The sequence below is a fragment of the Taudactylus pleione genome, unplaced genomic scaffold (assembly GCF_031769625.1).
Source record: "Taudactylus pleione unplaced genomic scaffold, aTauple2 ptg000529l, whole genome shotgun sequence".
Lineage (NCBI taxonomy): Eukaryota > Metazoa > Chordata > Amphibia > Anura > Myobatrachidae > Taudactylus > Taudactylus pleione.
Genome location: NW_028284931.1, coordinates 3,943,046 through 3,960,000, shown reverse-complemented (window position 1 = coordinate 3,960,000; position 16,955 = coordinate 3,943,046). Strand labels below are relative to the sequence as shown.

Below are 16,955 nucleotides of genomic sequence, written 5' to 3'. Positions count from 1 at the left end.
TGGTATCCAATGTAGGTATTGCCATATATGACAACTGCATATCTTATGTGAGCGACAAAAGACATTTGAACCCCAGACGTGTTGGAGGGGAAAAAAACGTTACAAATCCATCAGCCCAGTATGCAATAGTATTAACCAACCATGCGATAGCCATGGTAGGACAGGTAACCGCCCCTGAAAGCGAATATATTGATTTCAGGCAAAGTTACCATCTACGGATCCGTAGAATCCGTCTGGCCAGGAATGGGAGACGTAGTAACGCCTGTTATCAGACGAGTACCATGCAAATACAACCCAGGAGGTAATTTCTATTACTTGCGACGACCATCAGGGAATGGGAAACAGGAGGCCAAACAGCTTTTGTGATAGACTCCCGCCCTGAGATCCACCTGCTGGACAGAAACGGGGATCCCCACGTTAAACTGAGGGTGTATGGTACAGGTGCAGGATCGACATTCTGTATAACCAGAATGGACCTGACCGCCAGCCCCAAAGCAGGGATAATAATAATACTTGAAATCTGCTCCCCCCCGTGTGAGAGGGAAAGAGCCAGACACATCATCCAGTTCATGGCAGAGCCAACTGGGAAGTAACCACAGGGCATATCCTGCATCCGGTGCAGTCCAGGTCACAGCCTAGCTGCTAGCCAAGCTCAGCCACGACCCGAAGAAATCACCAGCACAATTACTGATGTTGCAGCCCGGCAGAGATAGATGGAGTCGCAGTACATGCGTCTTAATACAGACGCTTGGTACTGCCAACTCAAAAAAAACTTAATAAAATAAAACATAAAATAAAAGCTTAGGACTGCTCTAAGCAGTCCTCCTGTTACAAAGGTGTGGCGGGGTATAATATGGAGGAAGACCCGAAGCATTCTGGGAGCCAAAGCTTTAACTGTTTGGTGCCTGGGCTTCCAACCATAATATCCCCCATGGTATCCCTGTGGATCCCTATGGACCCCGAAGAAGAAATTGCCACAAGCGTTCAAATTGCACTATTAAGCAGCACTCTTTATAGCTACTCACATGTGTTCTGGCATTTGTGAGATAAAACAGGTGATTGTATTACACAGATTTCAAATGAGCCTTGGCTGTGTATTTGAAGGGTATTCATACTTAAGAGGCCTTTTTTTTTTTTTTTTTTTTTACATATAATTATGCAGAAACTGCAGTTTCTGCTTAATTTTATGTATTGTTTCTACGTACTTAAAACACAATGCAGGAGATATCTCCAGAACATATGGCAAAGTGCTAATTAGCGCTGCAGATCGCAGTTCCTACTATTATCAATGGGGACTATGATCTGACCCCTATGTATTTAGGAGCAAAGCTTTTCAGATGGTGTAAACTACAGTAAGCCTATGGAGGTTCCAAGTGCAGGAGAGAGATCTTTTGATCTCTCCCCCCACAGCCCCCGGCCAGTTTCAACAGCTGACACTGTGCGCATGAGCAGTGTCAGCTTCCCCCACGGAAGTCTTTCACTTCTGTGAAAGACTTCTCCTAAATGCCAAGGATATAACCGCTGTCCCTCAGAGTTCCCCGTAGTACATAGCCGGGATATTTTTATTAAAAATGAAAATATTCCTAAGTGAGTTAGGTACATAATAATCGTGCCAGTACCACGATTATTAGTACATTGACCCCTAAATGTCTGCACAGCTTTACAGTCATGTTAACAGAAAAACATTCGCAGCTGAGACTAAGGGACCTAAGAATCAAGCTTATTTTTCATAAAATTATGTAGTAACTGTAGTTTCTGCATAATTCTATGTATTGTAGCAATGTACTAATGGCACAATCCAGGAGATTTCACAGAAGTCTCAGTCAGAGTGATAATTACTACTGCAGACCGCAGTCCCCATTTTTATCAATGGGGACTACGATCTGACTCCTATGTAACCAAATTGCAAAAAGCAAAGCTTTTCGGAGTTTAGCCCCGGTAGTTTACACCATCTTCAGATAGTGTAAATTGCTTTAAGGCTATGGATGCCTCCCGCCGGCCGGCAGCGGAAACTAACAATGTGTACATTCCACAGGAGAAGTCCGTCAAACATGGAAGACTTCTACACTATGCTGGGGATGTAACGCTCATGGACAGCAGTTACCGCAGCCCTGTCATAGAATATATCACCAGCGATATGGAACTTTAATAATTGCAGTAGTTCCACAATTATTAATACATAGGCCCCTAAATCTGTTGGTTTGCCTTGTTCCAAGATCTGTGTTTCAAATGGAATAGCATACTTATTCAGGGCATGCTATGCAGCCCGACAAATGTGGCTTGTAGCATTTAACAGAAAGAACTTACTGCAATATAGGAACATGAAAATGTGTGTGAAAAGTACATCCATATTCACTTCTAGGTTCTCTATTGGTAAATAGAACTAGTGTTAGTAAGAGTTTAACTAAATAGATATAGACATACGAAAAGTGTATTCAAACTAACCTGGCTGGTACATGCACTCCAAAGGTACACACAGGTCCCCAATCCAACACTCAGAACATTGAGAGAAGACCAGTCTACTAAATTGAGGTAAAAATCATCTTGCAGCTCTGGCGCATCAAGTACTTTGAATGGGATTTTGGAAATTTTACGTGTGGGCTTTCGTGGAGACCGCAATAGCTTCTGACTGTTTGTGAAGGGGGAAAACAACGGTTAAAGCATGCCATAGAATTGTTAAAACTCCTGTAAGAATAACAAAAAAAACCCCTCACCTCTTGTTACTCACAGGTGATAAAGAATATGGAGACACTTCATTTCCATCATCAGGGCTTGATCGCTTGGAGCTTAAGGAATACTATTTTAAAAAATAAATTAATTGAATGGCAACACCACACTGAATTAATGTTTAAGAGAATGTACCACTTCTAAAATAGAATGTAACAATGCCTAAAAATATTTCAAGTTTAATGGTTATAAACATAGTTAATGTCCCCTAAAGATGATCTAGTATACAGAACTTCAAAGTATGGTACCGTGAAGAGAGACTTCTTTTCTGGTGTAGATGGTTGAAGGCGGCGGTCCTCTGTTTGTGGGTCTTGAACCTTTTCAATTCCAGCCCCTAATAATTCGTTCTTAAGCAAAGCAGAGTATGCCAAGCCATCTAATAAAATAAAATTAAAGGAAGATGAGCTTTACTGCATGTGCATATAGCCATAACAAAACCACAAAAATAAAACTATAGCCAGAACAAATATAGAAATTAAGCATACATGCAAAGCAACACCTTCACCAAACTTTAGCTAAAAAAGATCTAAAACATTTTTTACTGTGCCCAATAGCAATCCATTTACATTAGCATTCAATATGGTAAACAGTTATCTGAATTAAGGGTTAAATAAACCCATAAAAAAAAAAAAAGCCCACTTTTTTTAACTTAATGGAATCAACTATCCGTTGATTCATTTAGAAGCACCGACACAAACTGTGTCTCAAATAAAAACGGTAAAAACTTTTAATTTCATTACAAATAACAAAAATACAAAAATGTATTACATAAGTATTCATCAGAGAGGAGAATCACAGCTAAACATCAATTTTCAAAGCATTCCACAGATTCTTCAGGCAATAAAATTGAGGTCACGCTTGCACAGTGATTTGTTTTTTTTAATTTAAGCCACTTCAATGTGGCTTTTCTAATATGCTTTGGGTCACTGTCCTGCTGTAAAAAGAATCATCTCTTGTATCTTGGGTCTCTAGCAGGTTGCAGCATGTTTATTTTCAAGGTTTGGCTATAAATCTGGTTATATTTTTATTTTGCCAATATTACATTCCCTGAACATTACACTCCAATTACCATGGTGCATCAGAAGCTTTGGTTAAGCTGCGTGAACATCTGTCATCTGAGTAATGGTGCTCTTACACGGCACGATATACATGCCGTGTATGGGCACGATATCGTACCCGATATCGTGCTGGGTGCTGCCGCGGGGTCGTACATCGCATCCCCAGGTCTTCCTGCAAAACCATCTGACCTGGGATGCGATGTACGATCCCATTCAAATGGTGGAGGGGGAAGCCGGCATATCGTGCCGTCTGCGGGGAACGCACGAATGCCGGCAGTGACTGCCGATCCGTCAGTAGATGGATCGTGCTATCGCACTACACGGTGCATCGCACAGTGTATGGCCAGCATAACCCACAGGTTCAAAATTACGCAGCCACTGGCTTCACCACACCCAGAAAATTGCTAATTAGCGCTGCAGATCGCAGTTCCTACTATTATCAATGGGGACTATGATCTGACCCCTATGTATTTAGGAGCAAAGCTTTTCAGATGGTGTAAACTACAGCAAGTGAAAACAGGGCCAACAAACACCGCCATTTTCTGTATACTGCGGCTTTGGGGCACTGCAGCCGATGTAGCAGAAACAGATCTGCATATGTGCAGTGCGGCTCCTGCATAGATCTGCAAACATCCGAGATTATATAAATATCGAAATTTACGTATATCTCTGAATTAGGCCCAGTGTTCCTGAGATGATACACAGTGTTAGGCTTGCGGAAAATATAGCATCTAGCAATGAGCCCAAACTGTTCAAGACTGGTCTCATCAGACCTCAAAATCTTGCTCTTGTTATGTATGTGGATCTTCCTCATGCTTTCTGGCAAACTACACTACAACTTGTGCAATTTTCTACAGCAGTTTTCTGTAGGTTACCCACCAATAAAGCCTAAATGGGTTATGTGCCTGGGCTATCATTCCATTGGACAGTTTCTCACATCTCTTCCATGGAAAACCATTATAGTTGGCACAGGACTCCCAGTGGGATGCAATCGGGAAGCCGGCTGGCATTATACCGACGGGAGGGTTAGGTTTAGGGCTTCTGATATAAAAAAAAGCAAAGAGAACAGATCCCAACTGAGGCCAGGTGCGTCAGGGTGGGTGCCCTTTGGATCTTATGAACCTCGAAGAAAAATTTAACAGAGATATGTTATACCATAACTCTAATTTTCTTCTTCATGGTCAATAGGATCCACAGGATCTACCTTGGGGAGGTCCTAAAACAGTTCCCTTAAGGGTGGGGACGCTCCTGCGCAGAGAGGAGAATCCGCTGCCCAAAAGGAAGCATCCAGGGAGGCAAAAGTATCAAATGCCTAGAATTTTATAAACGTATTTGCGGAAGACCAACTGGCCGCCTTGCACAGCTGTTCAGCCGAGGCGCCATGTCTAACCGCCTACGATGGTTCAATAGACCGAGTAGAATGTCCTATCACCTTGTTTGGGACAGGGGGACCAGCCTGTGTATAGAAATAGTCATACGCAGCCAGCGAGCAAAAGTCTGCTTGTTTGCTGGCCAGCCTCATTTGTGAAACCCATATAACACAAAGGGCGAATCAGATTTCCTGATGGAGCTGGTACGATCCACGTAAATACGAATCGCTCGAACCACATCCAGGGAAGCTTCACCTGTGGACAGGTCCGAAGACTGAAAGGCCGGAACTACAATCTCCTCACTTATATGGAAACGGGAATCCACCTTAGTAAAAAGGTAACCCGCTTTAGTACGGAGGACAGCTCTATTTTGATGAAAAATCAAATATGGAGAGCGACATGACAGAGCTGCCAAGTCAGAAACTCTACGAGAAGAGGTGATAAAGAAAAGAAAAAGTGTCTTCGGTGTCAACCATCTTAAATCCACTGTATCCAAAAGGTTCGAAGGGAGCAGTCTGCAATGCCCTGAGAACCAAAGTCAAATCCCACGGTGCCACCGGAAGGACAAATGGAGGTTGCAGCTGGAGAACCCCATGCAGGAAAGTTGTAACATCCAGCAGAAGGGCAATTCTGTATTGGAACAAATCTGACAATGCAGAAACCTGAACTCTCAAGGAAGCCAGGCGAAGACCTAAGTCTAATCCCACCTGAAGAAAAGCAAATATTCTTGCGGCTTTGAAAATCTTAGGGTCATGTTTTCTGTGTGAACACAAAAAAGAAAAAATGAATGAGAAATTCTGTGATAGAGACGGGCGGAAGCAGGCTTCCTTGCCCTCAGCATCGTCTGAATCACAGAGGCCGAAAAACCTTTGCCAGCCGAGGTTAATCCCGATATAGGCAGGGACCCTGCACTAGCAGATCCGGCCATAGAGGCAGTGGAAGTGGACTGTCTACGGATAGACATGTCAAGTCGGAGAACCAATGCCTCCTGGGCCTTGCAGGGGCTATTAGTATTATCCTGACGCCTTCCTGCTTGAACTTTCTTACGACCCTTGGGAGAAGCGAGATTGGAGGAAACGGGTATGCCAACTTGAAATCCCATCTCACCGCCAGAGCGTCCACGACATGCTCCTCCTTGATAGAGCTCATCGGGGCCACCGACCTTGCTCCTAAGATTCCAACTCAAGAAGAGATGTAATCTTTCGGTTCCACTATTTCAAGGCGAAAGATCAGGTCTCCTCCCGGACCAGTCGCTCTCCCGACATTGCCTTCGACGGGGACAAGTTGGTTATCTTCCAAGACCTCTCTCCTCTCACGCTGGCGAAGAGGCGTGAGATGAAGGATAGCACCAATACTTTACATCATCATAACATTCGTTATCGCTGGGGTTTCACCTTCAGCTTGCAGGTGCGTTCGGACAAATTCCTTTCCGCTCGGTCTCCTGATGAGGCTCTACGCCTGCTCTCACAAGAGCACCGAAAAAAATTATTGGCACACTGTTGGCGCTAGACCCAAACCTGCTGCAGTGATTCGTTTCCCCCTACTACTCTCACTTGCCATTCATAATTTTTTTCCCTAATTGGAAACTCTGTCCCTTTGCTGGACTTGTTCCTTCTCCATGTTCTACTGTTTATTTTGCTGGTGCCATTCTCAGGTTAATATTCATACTCTGCTATATCATGCTAAGTAATGTTTGTTTCAGAATGTTTTTTGTTACATTTTAATTCATATTACTTTGTACCTTTTGGTGCTTTGTTCTGTTTACAACCCCCTCTAGCCCTACAGACTGCCTATTACTACATTACACCCTCCTAACCAGATTTTGTCTTCTCCTAAGTTTTTTTTTTTTTGTTATCTAGATGGGTGCTAGGGCTATATCTAGGTCTGACATTTTTTCTGATGTTCTGTTGATTATGTTATTGCTACTGGGGTACGAAAAACTATTTTATTGTATTCTGTTTTGTGATGTAGGGATATGCAACAAATGTTTTCTAGATGTCCCCTTTCACTTTTTAAGTAACTTCTCATCACCCTGATGTTTTCTTATGTTGTCTTTACTATTAATCCACACTTGGAGCTTGTTTTCTCCTTTATTATATCCCCTTAGCTTAGTGCTCCCCCTTTGGCATCTTAGTCCACTCACCCCCATACGGTCATAATGACCGGCTTCAGACACACTAGGCTTTTTAGCCAACTATATCCATGGGTCCGACCACAAGGACGGGACCTCCCCCGTTCTTCACCCTCTCTTTCCTCTCCTTTCTTTTTTCCTGAGGCCAAATTTCGGGTTCTCTGATAGGTAACTCAACTGCTCTTTTTTGACCACTTTTCGCTCGTGATCCTTAACACTATCACGACTACCAGATTTATAACATTTAACGTTAGAGGTCTGAACTGGCGCAACGTCGATCCACTCTATTTCTTACTCTCCGACAACTTCAAGGCGATATATTTCTACAAAAAGACCCATTTTGCTGGCACCAGTCACCCCGAACTGAAATCCAAATACTTCCCCTCCACTTATCAGGCATGTGATCCTACCAGGAAAGGGTGTCGCTGTACTATTCTCTAGACTTGTCACCTGTTTTCCCACCTCAGTCATCCAGGACCTGGAGGGGCGCTACTACCTTCTCTTGGTTGGGGAATTTGATGGTACTCTTTTTACATTTGTTAATGTTTACACCCTAAACTCTGCGCAACCACGCTTTTTTCGCACTCTACATTCGTTGTTGTCCCAACATAGAAGAGGTATAGTAGTCTTGGCGGGTGATTAATACTACCATAGACCCACGCCTTGATAGATCTAAATTGTCTGTAAGGTCCATTTGTGCCAATTCTGACGACTTGCAACAGTTTCTTTCGCAACACCTCTTATTTAATGCATGGCGTATGAAAGAGCCTACTGCTAAAGATTTTACCTTTTACTCGCCTGTTCACAATGTCCACACGAGGCTAGACATGATTTTTCTAGCTGTTGATCCTGTGCAATTAATACTGGATGCCAGCATTTACCCCAGTACTTGGTCAGACTACTCCCCCCATTTACAGTAGATATTGAATCTCCTTTTCCTCATAATCATTCTTAAATTTGGCACCTTAATGATAAGCTCCTTGTACACCCTGCCCTACGGTCACGACTGACCTCTGAGATTAGAGAGTATTTCTCTCTTAACTCCAGTCCTACGGTCTCTCCCCAGCTTCTCTGGGACACCGATAAAGCAGTGATCCAAGTATCTCTGATTAAATCAGCGGCCTTTGCTAGGAGTGAGAAACTTCTTGAACTTATGGACCTCGTTGCTCAATTAGACCTCAGGCTTGGCCGATGATTACCGTAACCTTGTAGCTGCCAGAGGGGAGCTTGGCCTCTTCTTACAGTAAAAGCAGAGACTTCTCTTAAATGGCTTAATCAAAACATTTTACCAGTGGAGTACCTCAGATCCCTGAGGTACTCCACTGGTAACATTTCCCTCTTGAGACTGCACTCAGTTTACTACAACTCTGTTTCCTATCCTGCAGCCATGATCGTATCCATTCAACTATCTTTGTATCCAATCCCATGCTTTCCAGTTTAACAGTCTGCGATGTGGAACAGTGTCAAAACCCTTACTAAAGTCTAGATAAGCTATATCTATGGCCCCTCCTTTATCTATTTCTTTAGTCACCCAGTCAAAAAAGTCAATAAGATTTGTTTGACGTGATCTCCTCCTAGTAAATCCATGCTGTTTGGGATCCTTCAAATTGCTGGATTTGAGATAATCTACGACTCTTTCTCTTGAGTCTTTCCATCAATGTCCCTACTACTGGTGTAAGGCTCACTGGTCAGTAGTTGCTTGCATCTTCCTTGCTTCCACTTTTGTGCAGTGGGACATTTGCTCTTTTTCAGTCCTCTGGAATTACTCCAGTAGCTAGTGACTGGTCTGTTAATGGTGTTACCAGCACCCCTTATAACCTCTTTTAGTATCCTTGGCTGTATCTTATCTGACCCCATTGATTTATCCACTTTCAGTTTTGAGAGTTCTGTTAGGATCTTCTCCTCTGTACATGTGCTTGTTCCTACCTCATTTTTCTGATTACACCTGCAACTTAACTGTGGCCCCTTACCCTCTCTATCAGTAGTGAATACTGAACAAAAATAATTATTAAGATGATTGTCACCCTCAACAAGTCTCCCTCTTTTTGTCTAGTCTTTTTATTCAACCTTTTGTTTTTCTCCTTTCGCTTATATACTTAAAAAAAAAACATTTGCCTCCTTTACCCACTGACTGTGCCATTTTCTCCTCAGCTTTTACCTTTGCACATCTGATTACTTTCTTAGCCTCCTTCTGCTTTACAAGATACTCCTCTTTGTCTTCATTATCTTGCATCTGCTTGTATTTCCTAAAGACCATCTTTTTTGCTTTCACAATACTTGCTACCTCTTTCCCAAACCACACAGGCTTCCTTTTCCTTGTGGTTTTCCTAACCCTTTTGATACAAAAGGTCTGTTGCCTTTAATATTGCATTTTTTACATTTTCCCACCTCTCCTGCACTCCTTTCAAGTTCCTCCACTCTGCCAAAGATTCAGTTACACATCTTCCCATCCCTGCAAAATCAGCCTTCCTAAAACCTAACACCTTTGTTTTTGTATGGGGTGAGTCAGTATCTGTCTTTATTCTGAAACATACTGCTTGATGATCACTAGATCCCAGGTTTTCACCCACTTTTACATCAGATATTCTGTCTCCATTTATAAGTATTAAGTCTAATATTTCGTATTTTCGATTGGGCTCCCTCACCAATTGATGGAGGGAGGCTCCCTGCAATGAATTCAGGATGTCCCTACTTCTAGTGGAACTTGCCACAGACACCTCCCAGTTTATATCGGGTAGATTAAAACATCACATGATTATAACCTCTCCATTTATTGCCATTTTAGTGATGTCCTACAATAGTTTATTGTCCAGTTCCTCTTCCTGACTAGGTGGTCGATAGATCACAAACAAATGAGGGAAAGGGGGATTGGGGATAGATTTAATGCCCTGGATGAATAAAGTAGTCACTCAATTTAAACGTAACGGTACCAACAATATTATAATGTTACTGGATATAGAATTCCTTTAAAATATAATACTGTGTTGGTGGTGCACCCAGGAAAAATTACAATGTTATATTTTATTCAATAATGCAGACAAAAAGAAGGAAATTTCCTTTTTGGGGCACTCTTTTAAAGGAAAAAGTTTGTACATAGAATTTGACTCTAAAACATCATGTTGGACAGTATGGGGAGGAGGGGAATGGGTATGAAAAACCGCCGGCCGGTTCGATTCCCGTCAGCGGCAGCCCGACAGGAGCAGAGTTCGAAGCAACGGAAGCCCAACAGCGCTGGAAATGCCGATCGTGGATAGGTGAGTATTTACTAACTTAACCTAACCCCCCTAACCCTCCTTAGGGGTGCTTAACCCTAACTTCCCCCCCAAGTGCCTAACCCTAACCACCCCCTTCCCCGCTGCCTAAACCTAAGTCCCCCCCGGGGGTGCCTAACCCTAACCCTCCCTCCCCCTAGCCTAACCCTAACCCTCCAGGGGGGGTGCCTAACCCTAAGTCCCCCCCGGGAGCCCTAAACCTAACCCTCCCCCCCCCCCCCCCCCCCGGCTGTCCGCTCGCAGGCGCCGGTCTCCTGGCGTCGGGGAAATGCGGGCGTCTACATCTACTACATATGACAGTCGGGAAGCCGGCTGCCGGTATATAGGCAGTCGGCTTCCCGATTGCTTCCCCGAGGAGGGGTAGGGGGGGGCTTTGGTTGTTAGGACGAGTTTTAGGTATATGCAAAGAGCTCTAAAAGGTGCCTACAATAGACAATATTTTGCACGATTCACCTGATTTCGACATGTCGGAAGGACAAATAGTGTCTCCAAATCACGATCAGTGTACCCGTACATCACATCTTCAGATCTTGCCTATTGCAGGCAAGATTTGCCAATCTCATACAATTTTGTGCAATAGAAAGATTTTGTGCATGATAGATCTTAAGTCAGATTGGACACTTTTTAGCACCACATCGTGTCCTGGAGTGCTGGGGAGCGTTCAAGGGAAATAGGTCACGATAACATCGTCTAGTGTATAGGCACATAGAAAGATTGATATTTATGTACAGATAACTTTCCCTTTCTAATTATACAATAATGATTTTTTTTTGTAGTTATGTTTCACACTTATTTCTTAATCCCTGGATACCATGGGATATTAAGTGCAGTAACAGGAGCTTGGGCACTGTACATATATCAGCAAAAAGTTTTTTGGGAACTCAATGGGGACGATTCAATCTTTTTTTAAGGCGCTAATTAATTGGCACCCAATATTGCAATTCAATTGTTTTAGGGCGCCCATTAACCAATGCGCATGTCATGCCCAAACCTGTCTAAAGTCCTGGTTAAAGCCCCCAAACAGCAGTTTGGACACCCAAAACCAGGACTTCACACATTTCTGCTGACCACCTCAGGAGGGTGCAACCAGAAATGTCAACGCTGGCGGCCATCTCACCCCCACTAGTCAGAGCCTCGCTGAAAACAATTGAATTCCACCCCCCCTCCCCAGAGTAAGAAAGGGATTCTAGAGTCAACTTGGATTTAGCAACTACCCCTTCACATGTGAAGTCAGAAAGCACAGCATGCTAAGAATACAGAAAGATAAATTCTACCCCAAAGAAGTCCCAACAAATAAATGGCTGCTTCCCTATATATGCAGAGGCCTCACAAGAGTGATCAAATCCAAATGTCAGATTCCAAACCTTAAGCCAACTGTTCCGAGCATCCCTCCACTGCCTTACTGACCTCAGCCGAAGCCAATATGGGGCTCAGGGAGTCCCCTGTCAATATGTAAACGGTCATAGGACTTGCCTCAATTTTCCCATCTGCGCTATGCTGTAAGGTAGTAGTGTTCAGAATCGGAATGGTGATAGTCTTAGAGAGGCAAGATATGGGAGCATCCACCTGTGATTTCCATTTCACTGAATCGTCACTAGTGAGAAAATAGAGGAACTGCAATCTGCGAGATTCATCAGGTGCAGAATAAGCCAAAGGTCAAATAAGCCTGGTTTTAGAGCCAAGGTGAAGCGATGTAGCTATCCCTGGCTCGAGACCTCCAAGGAGAGAACAGTGGAAGGACAACTGCTACTCAACTCCAAAGCACATGTAACGAACCAGTAACTGGACTGGGCATAAGGCATATATTTCTGCCACTATCCTGTGCACCGGAAGAGTTCCCTTACCAGTCAGAGGAAACAAGGGAAGAAAGAATAGTTGCACATGCCGAGAGACCATAGACCGGAAAAATTCACAGAAAACCAGCACCCCAATAAATCTCACCACTACTTCCCTACAGATGAGAGGACAGACAGTGAGGAGAGGGAGCTGCTGCTGGTAGCGCACACAAAATGCTGCATCAGTTCTGAAGAGATTTCTGGATGGGAAGCCGCAGGAGAAACAAAGCCCCAAAACTATCTCCTCCATGCCACCCAGGGCCCAGTAGTGGTGGTTGACAGTATTATACTTACTTAGTGCAACTCCCCTACTGGCACCCTGCTACTACTTACCCTGAACCATGGCTTGTAATATTACCCTATCTGGCTGCAGCAGCCGTGTGTCATTTCTGTTTCCCCTGTCCCCCCCGAAGGGAGTATGACCGACAGCTGAAGTAGGCACTTAGTACAACAGAGTTCCCAGGCAACCAAAGAGGAATAGAAGGGGAGGCGTTTGAGCTTTATACTTGCAAATTTAAAAGTGCCCTGTCACTGCACTCTAGCATCTCGTGGAGGAGTTCTGGATGTCATGGGTATAGAGTAAAGAAACAGCTTCTTTGAAAAACCATGTGCGTCTTCCATTTACCCATGTCTGCATCCTTTGTTTAAAAACACAAAAATAAAATATCCTCTCTCTTGGTTGATCAATTTCCTCACCTTTACCACTATCAGAAGTGGCATCTTTGGCTTTCCTATTTTGACTGGGGGACTTCTCATTTTCCTATAATAAAACAAGAGAAAGATCATTTGTATTTGATGTGCCATAAGTATAGTCAAACATATGTACAAAGTAGGTACTGGAATGATAATATTTTATTGTATATAATACGAGCAAACATTAGATTCAAAAAAGGAAGGAAAGAAAAAAAAAAACACATCTTCACATGCATTCAATGACCAGTTTAGCTGGAAATCATTGCCCAACAAATGTTCCCTACTCTGAAGAACTTTGGTAAAGCTGGGCAGAACTGGCATGCTTATACAAACATTGGGTCGACAGAAAAATTTGTAACATTTGCCATGGCAGTAGAAAGAAGTACGAGTAGGTCAATAAACCAGGTGTGGTCAAATTGCTCATTCTGCAAAATGAACTATGACCAAAGAACAACATATATAGGGCAGCTTAACCTTTTGTTTTATTGTTGTAGCCTCAATGAACAGTGACCACACTTCAGAAAAGCTAGCTCTGCTAATACTGCTCAAGCACACATGGAGCTCTTACACGTCTGACACAGAACCATTTTGTGGAACTTTGCTAAAATAAAGTAAAAGAAATCATACGAAACATATGTGCCGACAACAAATAGGAAAGGAGCACCTACAAGTTCTCTTTCATTATTAGTCACTCACATTTATCCGGTGAAAGTTAATACTCCAGTTTGCTCCAGCTCTGGACGGAATAAATCTATCTCCATGTTTACTTGGAGAAGACATAGGAGAATTTGATGGAGTCAACGTCCTTCTCATTTCTGGCACCTGCAGCAATATAGATGGGAAGGTTGTAAAAATGTATTAAATAAACATATTTTAAAATTGATCATAGAGCAGGCAAAACCACACAAAAAAAACAAGTTGAATGTATGGACTTCATGTAGCTATGCATTTGACATGATAATCTTCACAAATCAGGAACCCAACATTATTACTCTGCTGACAGTGAACCCTATCCATTATCCAATACTGTAACCGCTCTAATACCCTCTTCACATAGTAACACCCATCAGTGTCTGCCATGCCTTCCTGACAATCTCACAAACCACTGCCTCTACAAAATTAGCACACCATTTACTGAAACACACAGTGCTGCTGTGACAATACCAAATATCTAATTGGCTAAAGGTTACCTATGCCACCCCTCTGCACACAAACATAGGGCCTGATTCAGAGTTGTACGCTATTGCGGCTGCGATTTTAGCAGCTGTGGATGTGCAAAATATGTTAATGCAAAAGCAGCAGAAACAAACTGCGACTCCCACTGGAGCCTTCATAGCGGTCTGCAACTGCATACACCTATGCAGCATAAAGACGTAGGTCAGGCAAACATGGACTCTGAGTAAATCTGTGGTCGTGCAGCATTGTCGCCATACCAGACGCTGGACCCATGTTATCTGTGTACAGGATCACAGACATTGCCAGAAACACAACCCAAAAATGGCCAGAAAATGCCTCCGTTTCAGCAGTCACTTCCCACAAAACTTCCTTTCAATCACTTGCAACTGAATCCTCACTGCAACCGTAATTCAATCACCATATGTGCGAATTGCAGCTGAGATGCATGTTCAGACCACAGATAATTGCTCAATTGCATTAACATTGGAATAGTGTACAACTCTAAATCATGCACCTTAGTTGAAAATTTTATTATTTGTACATTCATAAAAAAGTGTGAATCTTAAGCGAAGCAGAGATATAAGAACATGGAGAAACATTGTTGGACTTTTAATGCATGCAAGTGTAGGAACTCGTTCAGACAGCCTGATGCTGAGAGCCGGGTGAGCCAGTTTGCCATTAAACCTGGGAAATAACATTGGACTGCAGTTAAAAGTATCCTGAAGTATAAAAAGCTGGGTAGACACGTAAAGATTTTCTGCCCAACCATCCACCTACTTGATCGGTTGGAATGAAAATCTGGTAACGTATGGGAGTAAATGTTTGAACAAATTGTTTAGATCAAACATTTAACAACAGTTTTTGTCCATTTTCCGGTGTTTGGGAGCAAATTGCCGATTGTCATTTGCTTTCATACCTTACCAGATTTTCATTCCAACTAATCAACTAGTTGGATGGTTGGACAGAAAATCTTTACGTGTGTATGCAGCTTAAGGATTTCACTTCCATAAGATTAGGGTTTTCAAAACATGGAAATTCTGCATTCAAATCTTTTTGTGATGCTGACTGGAAATCAGCTGCGAATTACCTTCATTCATATACGAGATACTGGGTTGTACTAGCAGGCGCAGCTGTCATCTGGGCAAGTAGAAAGCAACCCACTGTAACCCTATCCACCACTGACGCGGAATACATGGCACTTACAGAAACTGCCAAAGAAGCGCTATGTTTAAAATAGACTGTGAATGAAGTCTCCTAAATCAGGATGAGACTATCAACATAGAATGTGACAAGAAAGGTGCAACTGACTTGTCCTGCAGCACTAAGGGCCTGATTCAGCGATGGACACTAATGCGATCGCAGCTGCGATTTCGTCCGGAATTAATGTTAGCAAAGATCACCTGATCATAAAGACGTCCACTGCTGCCTTTTTACCTACATGCGACAATGCATACTTACGTAAATATCGGTAACATTGAAGTACATCGGCGGCCATCTCACCCTTGCGGCAGGTCTGACCTGCCACATCCTTGGATGCTCTTCTGACACACAGAGCCGCATATGCAATAGCAGTGGCTAATTTATGCACGCCCATGTAATGGCGTTCAAACGGCCAGGCACACCTGCATTTCGCCGACCACCCCAAACGCTCACTTCCTGTCAATCACTCTGCAATGGGTCTTCGTTGCCTGGTGATCGCAAAAGCTGTCTTTGTGCCAACGCATTGTGATGCATGCGCAATGGCAAACAATCGCTCTGTGTGAAACTCACATTAGTGTCCATCTCTGAATCAGGCCCTAAGAACCACGGACAGTCCAATCACATTGTTAGTAGACACCACTTCACCCATGAGCTAGTGGAAAAGAAGTCTATCAGATGCACCAGGTTTTAAAGGATATCCATGCCTGAGCCCAGATGGTTAATCAAATTGACAGTGGTACTAATTAAGTTACCAGTGATATCCTTAAAACCTGGACTGTAATGGCAGTGTTTGGGAACCTCTGTCCTAATAAAACTGCAAGCCTAGTTACGGATCACTGGGTTGCCTAAACTTCATTTCACAATTGTGGACCATTATCCAGGAGGCATGGTGTTAACCAGAGGTATTCAACATACAGCCGTCCAGCTTCTGTGAAACTACACACCCCTAAATGCCCTGCCACAGTTTTGCTATTAGGGCATGCTAAAACAGTGGCAGGACATGCTGGATTTTGTAGTTTTACAGCAGCTGGAGTGACGAACATTGAATAACCCTGGTGTACACTACCGATATAGTACTTTGAGCTTGTTGTGTTGCTACTGTAATCAGATGGACATATTACCAGAGAGATGTCTCAGTTTTTCTGGCACATGAGTGTATATGCAAAGGTAACATAAGATCGGCGTTTTAAGTCAATAAAAGTAAAATTACCATTTAAGGTTTTGCGTACTAATAAATAATTTACAATTTAGCAGTTGTCAAATGGGAATTGGAGAAAATATATATAAGAAAAAAAATATATATATTATATAAAAAAAATTTTTTTAACTCGAATGACAATTATTCCGTAGTATTCATTCTAGCACCCTGCAGTTGTCACAACCCGAACAGTTCCCCTTTCCTGCCTGCGGTGTAGCTCTGCTCTGGTGCTTCTAGCACTCTGGTCTGCATCTCAGCAGTTTGTTATATTAGCTGAGTGTGCTAGAAGCACCAG

The 16,955-nt window shown here is 43.0% G+C and overlaps 1 protein-coding gene across 3 annotated transcripts in view; it reads right to left on the bottom strand.

The window, feature by feature from the left end:
• FZR1 (fizzy and cell division cycle 20 related 1) overlaps positions 1–16,955 on the bottom strand; it is a 111,612-nt gene that overhangs the window by 76,277 nt on the left and 18,380 nt on the right. For all 3 annotated transcript variants that reach the window (XM_088450831.1, XM_088450833.1, XM_088450832.1), the window contains 5 exons: positions 13,783–13,908; positions 13,090–13,153; positions 2,976–3,103; positions 2,715–2,797; positions 2,446–2,629 (listed from right to left, as the gene is read on the bottom strand). In XM_088450831.1, coding sequence (XP_088306957.1) covers positions 2,446–2,629; positions 2,715–2,797; positions 2,976–3,103; positions 13,090–13,153; positions 13,783–13,908 — 585 coding nt within the window. The remainder of the gene's footprint in view (positions 1–2,445; positions 2,630–2,714; positions 2,798–2,975; positions 3,104–13,089; positions 13,154–13,782; positions 13,909–16,955) is intronic.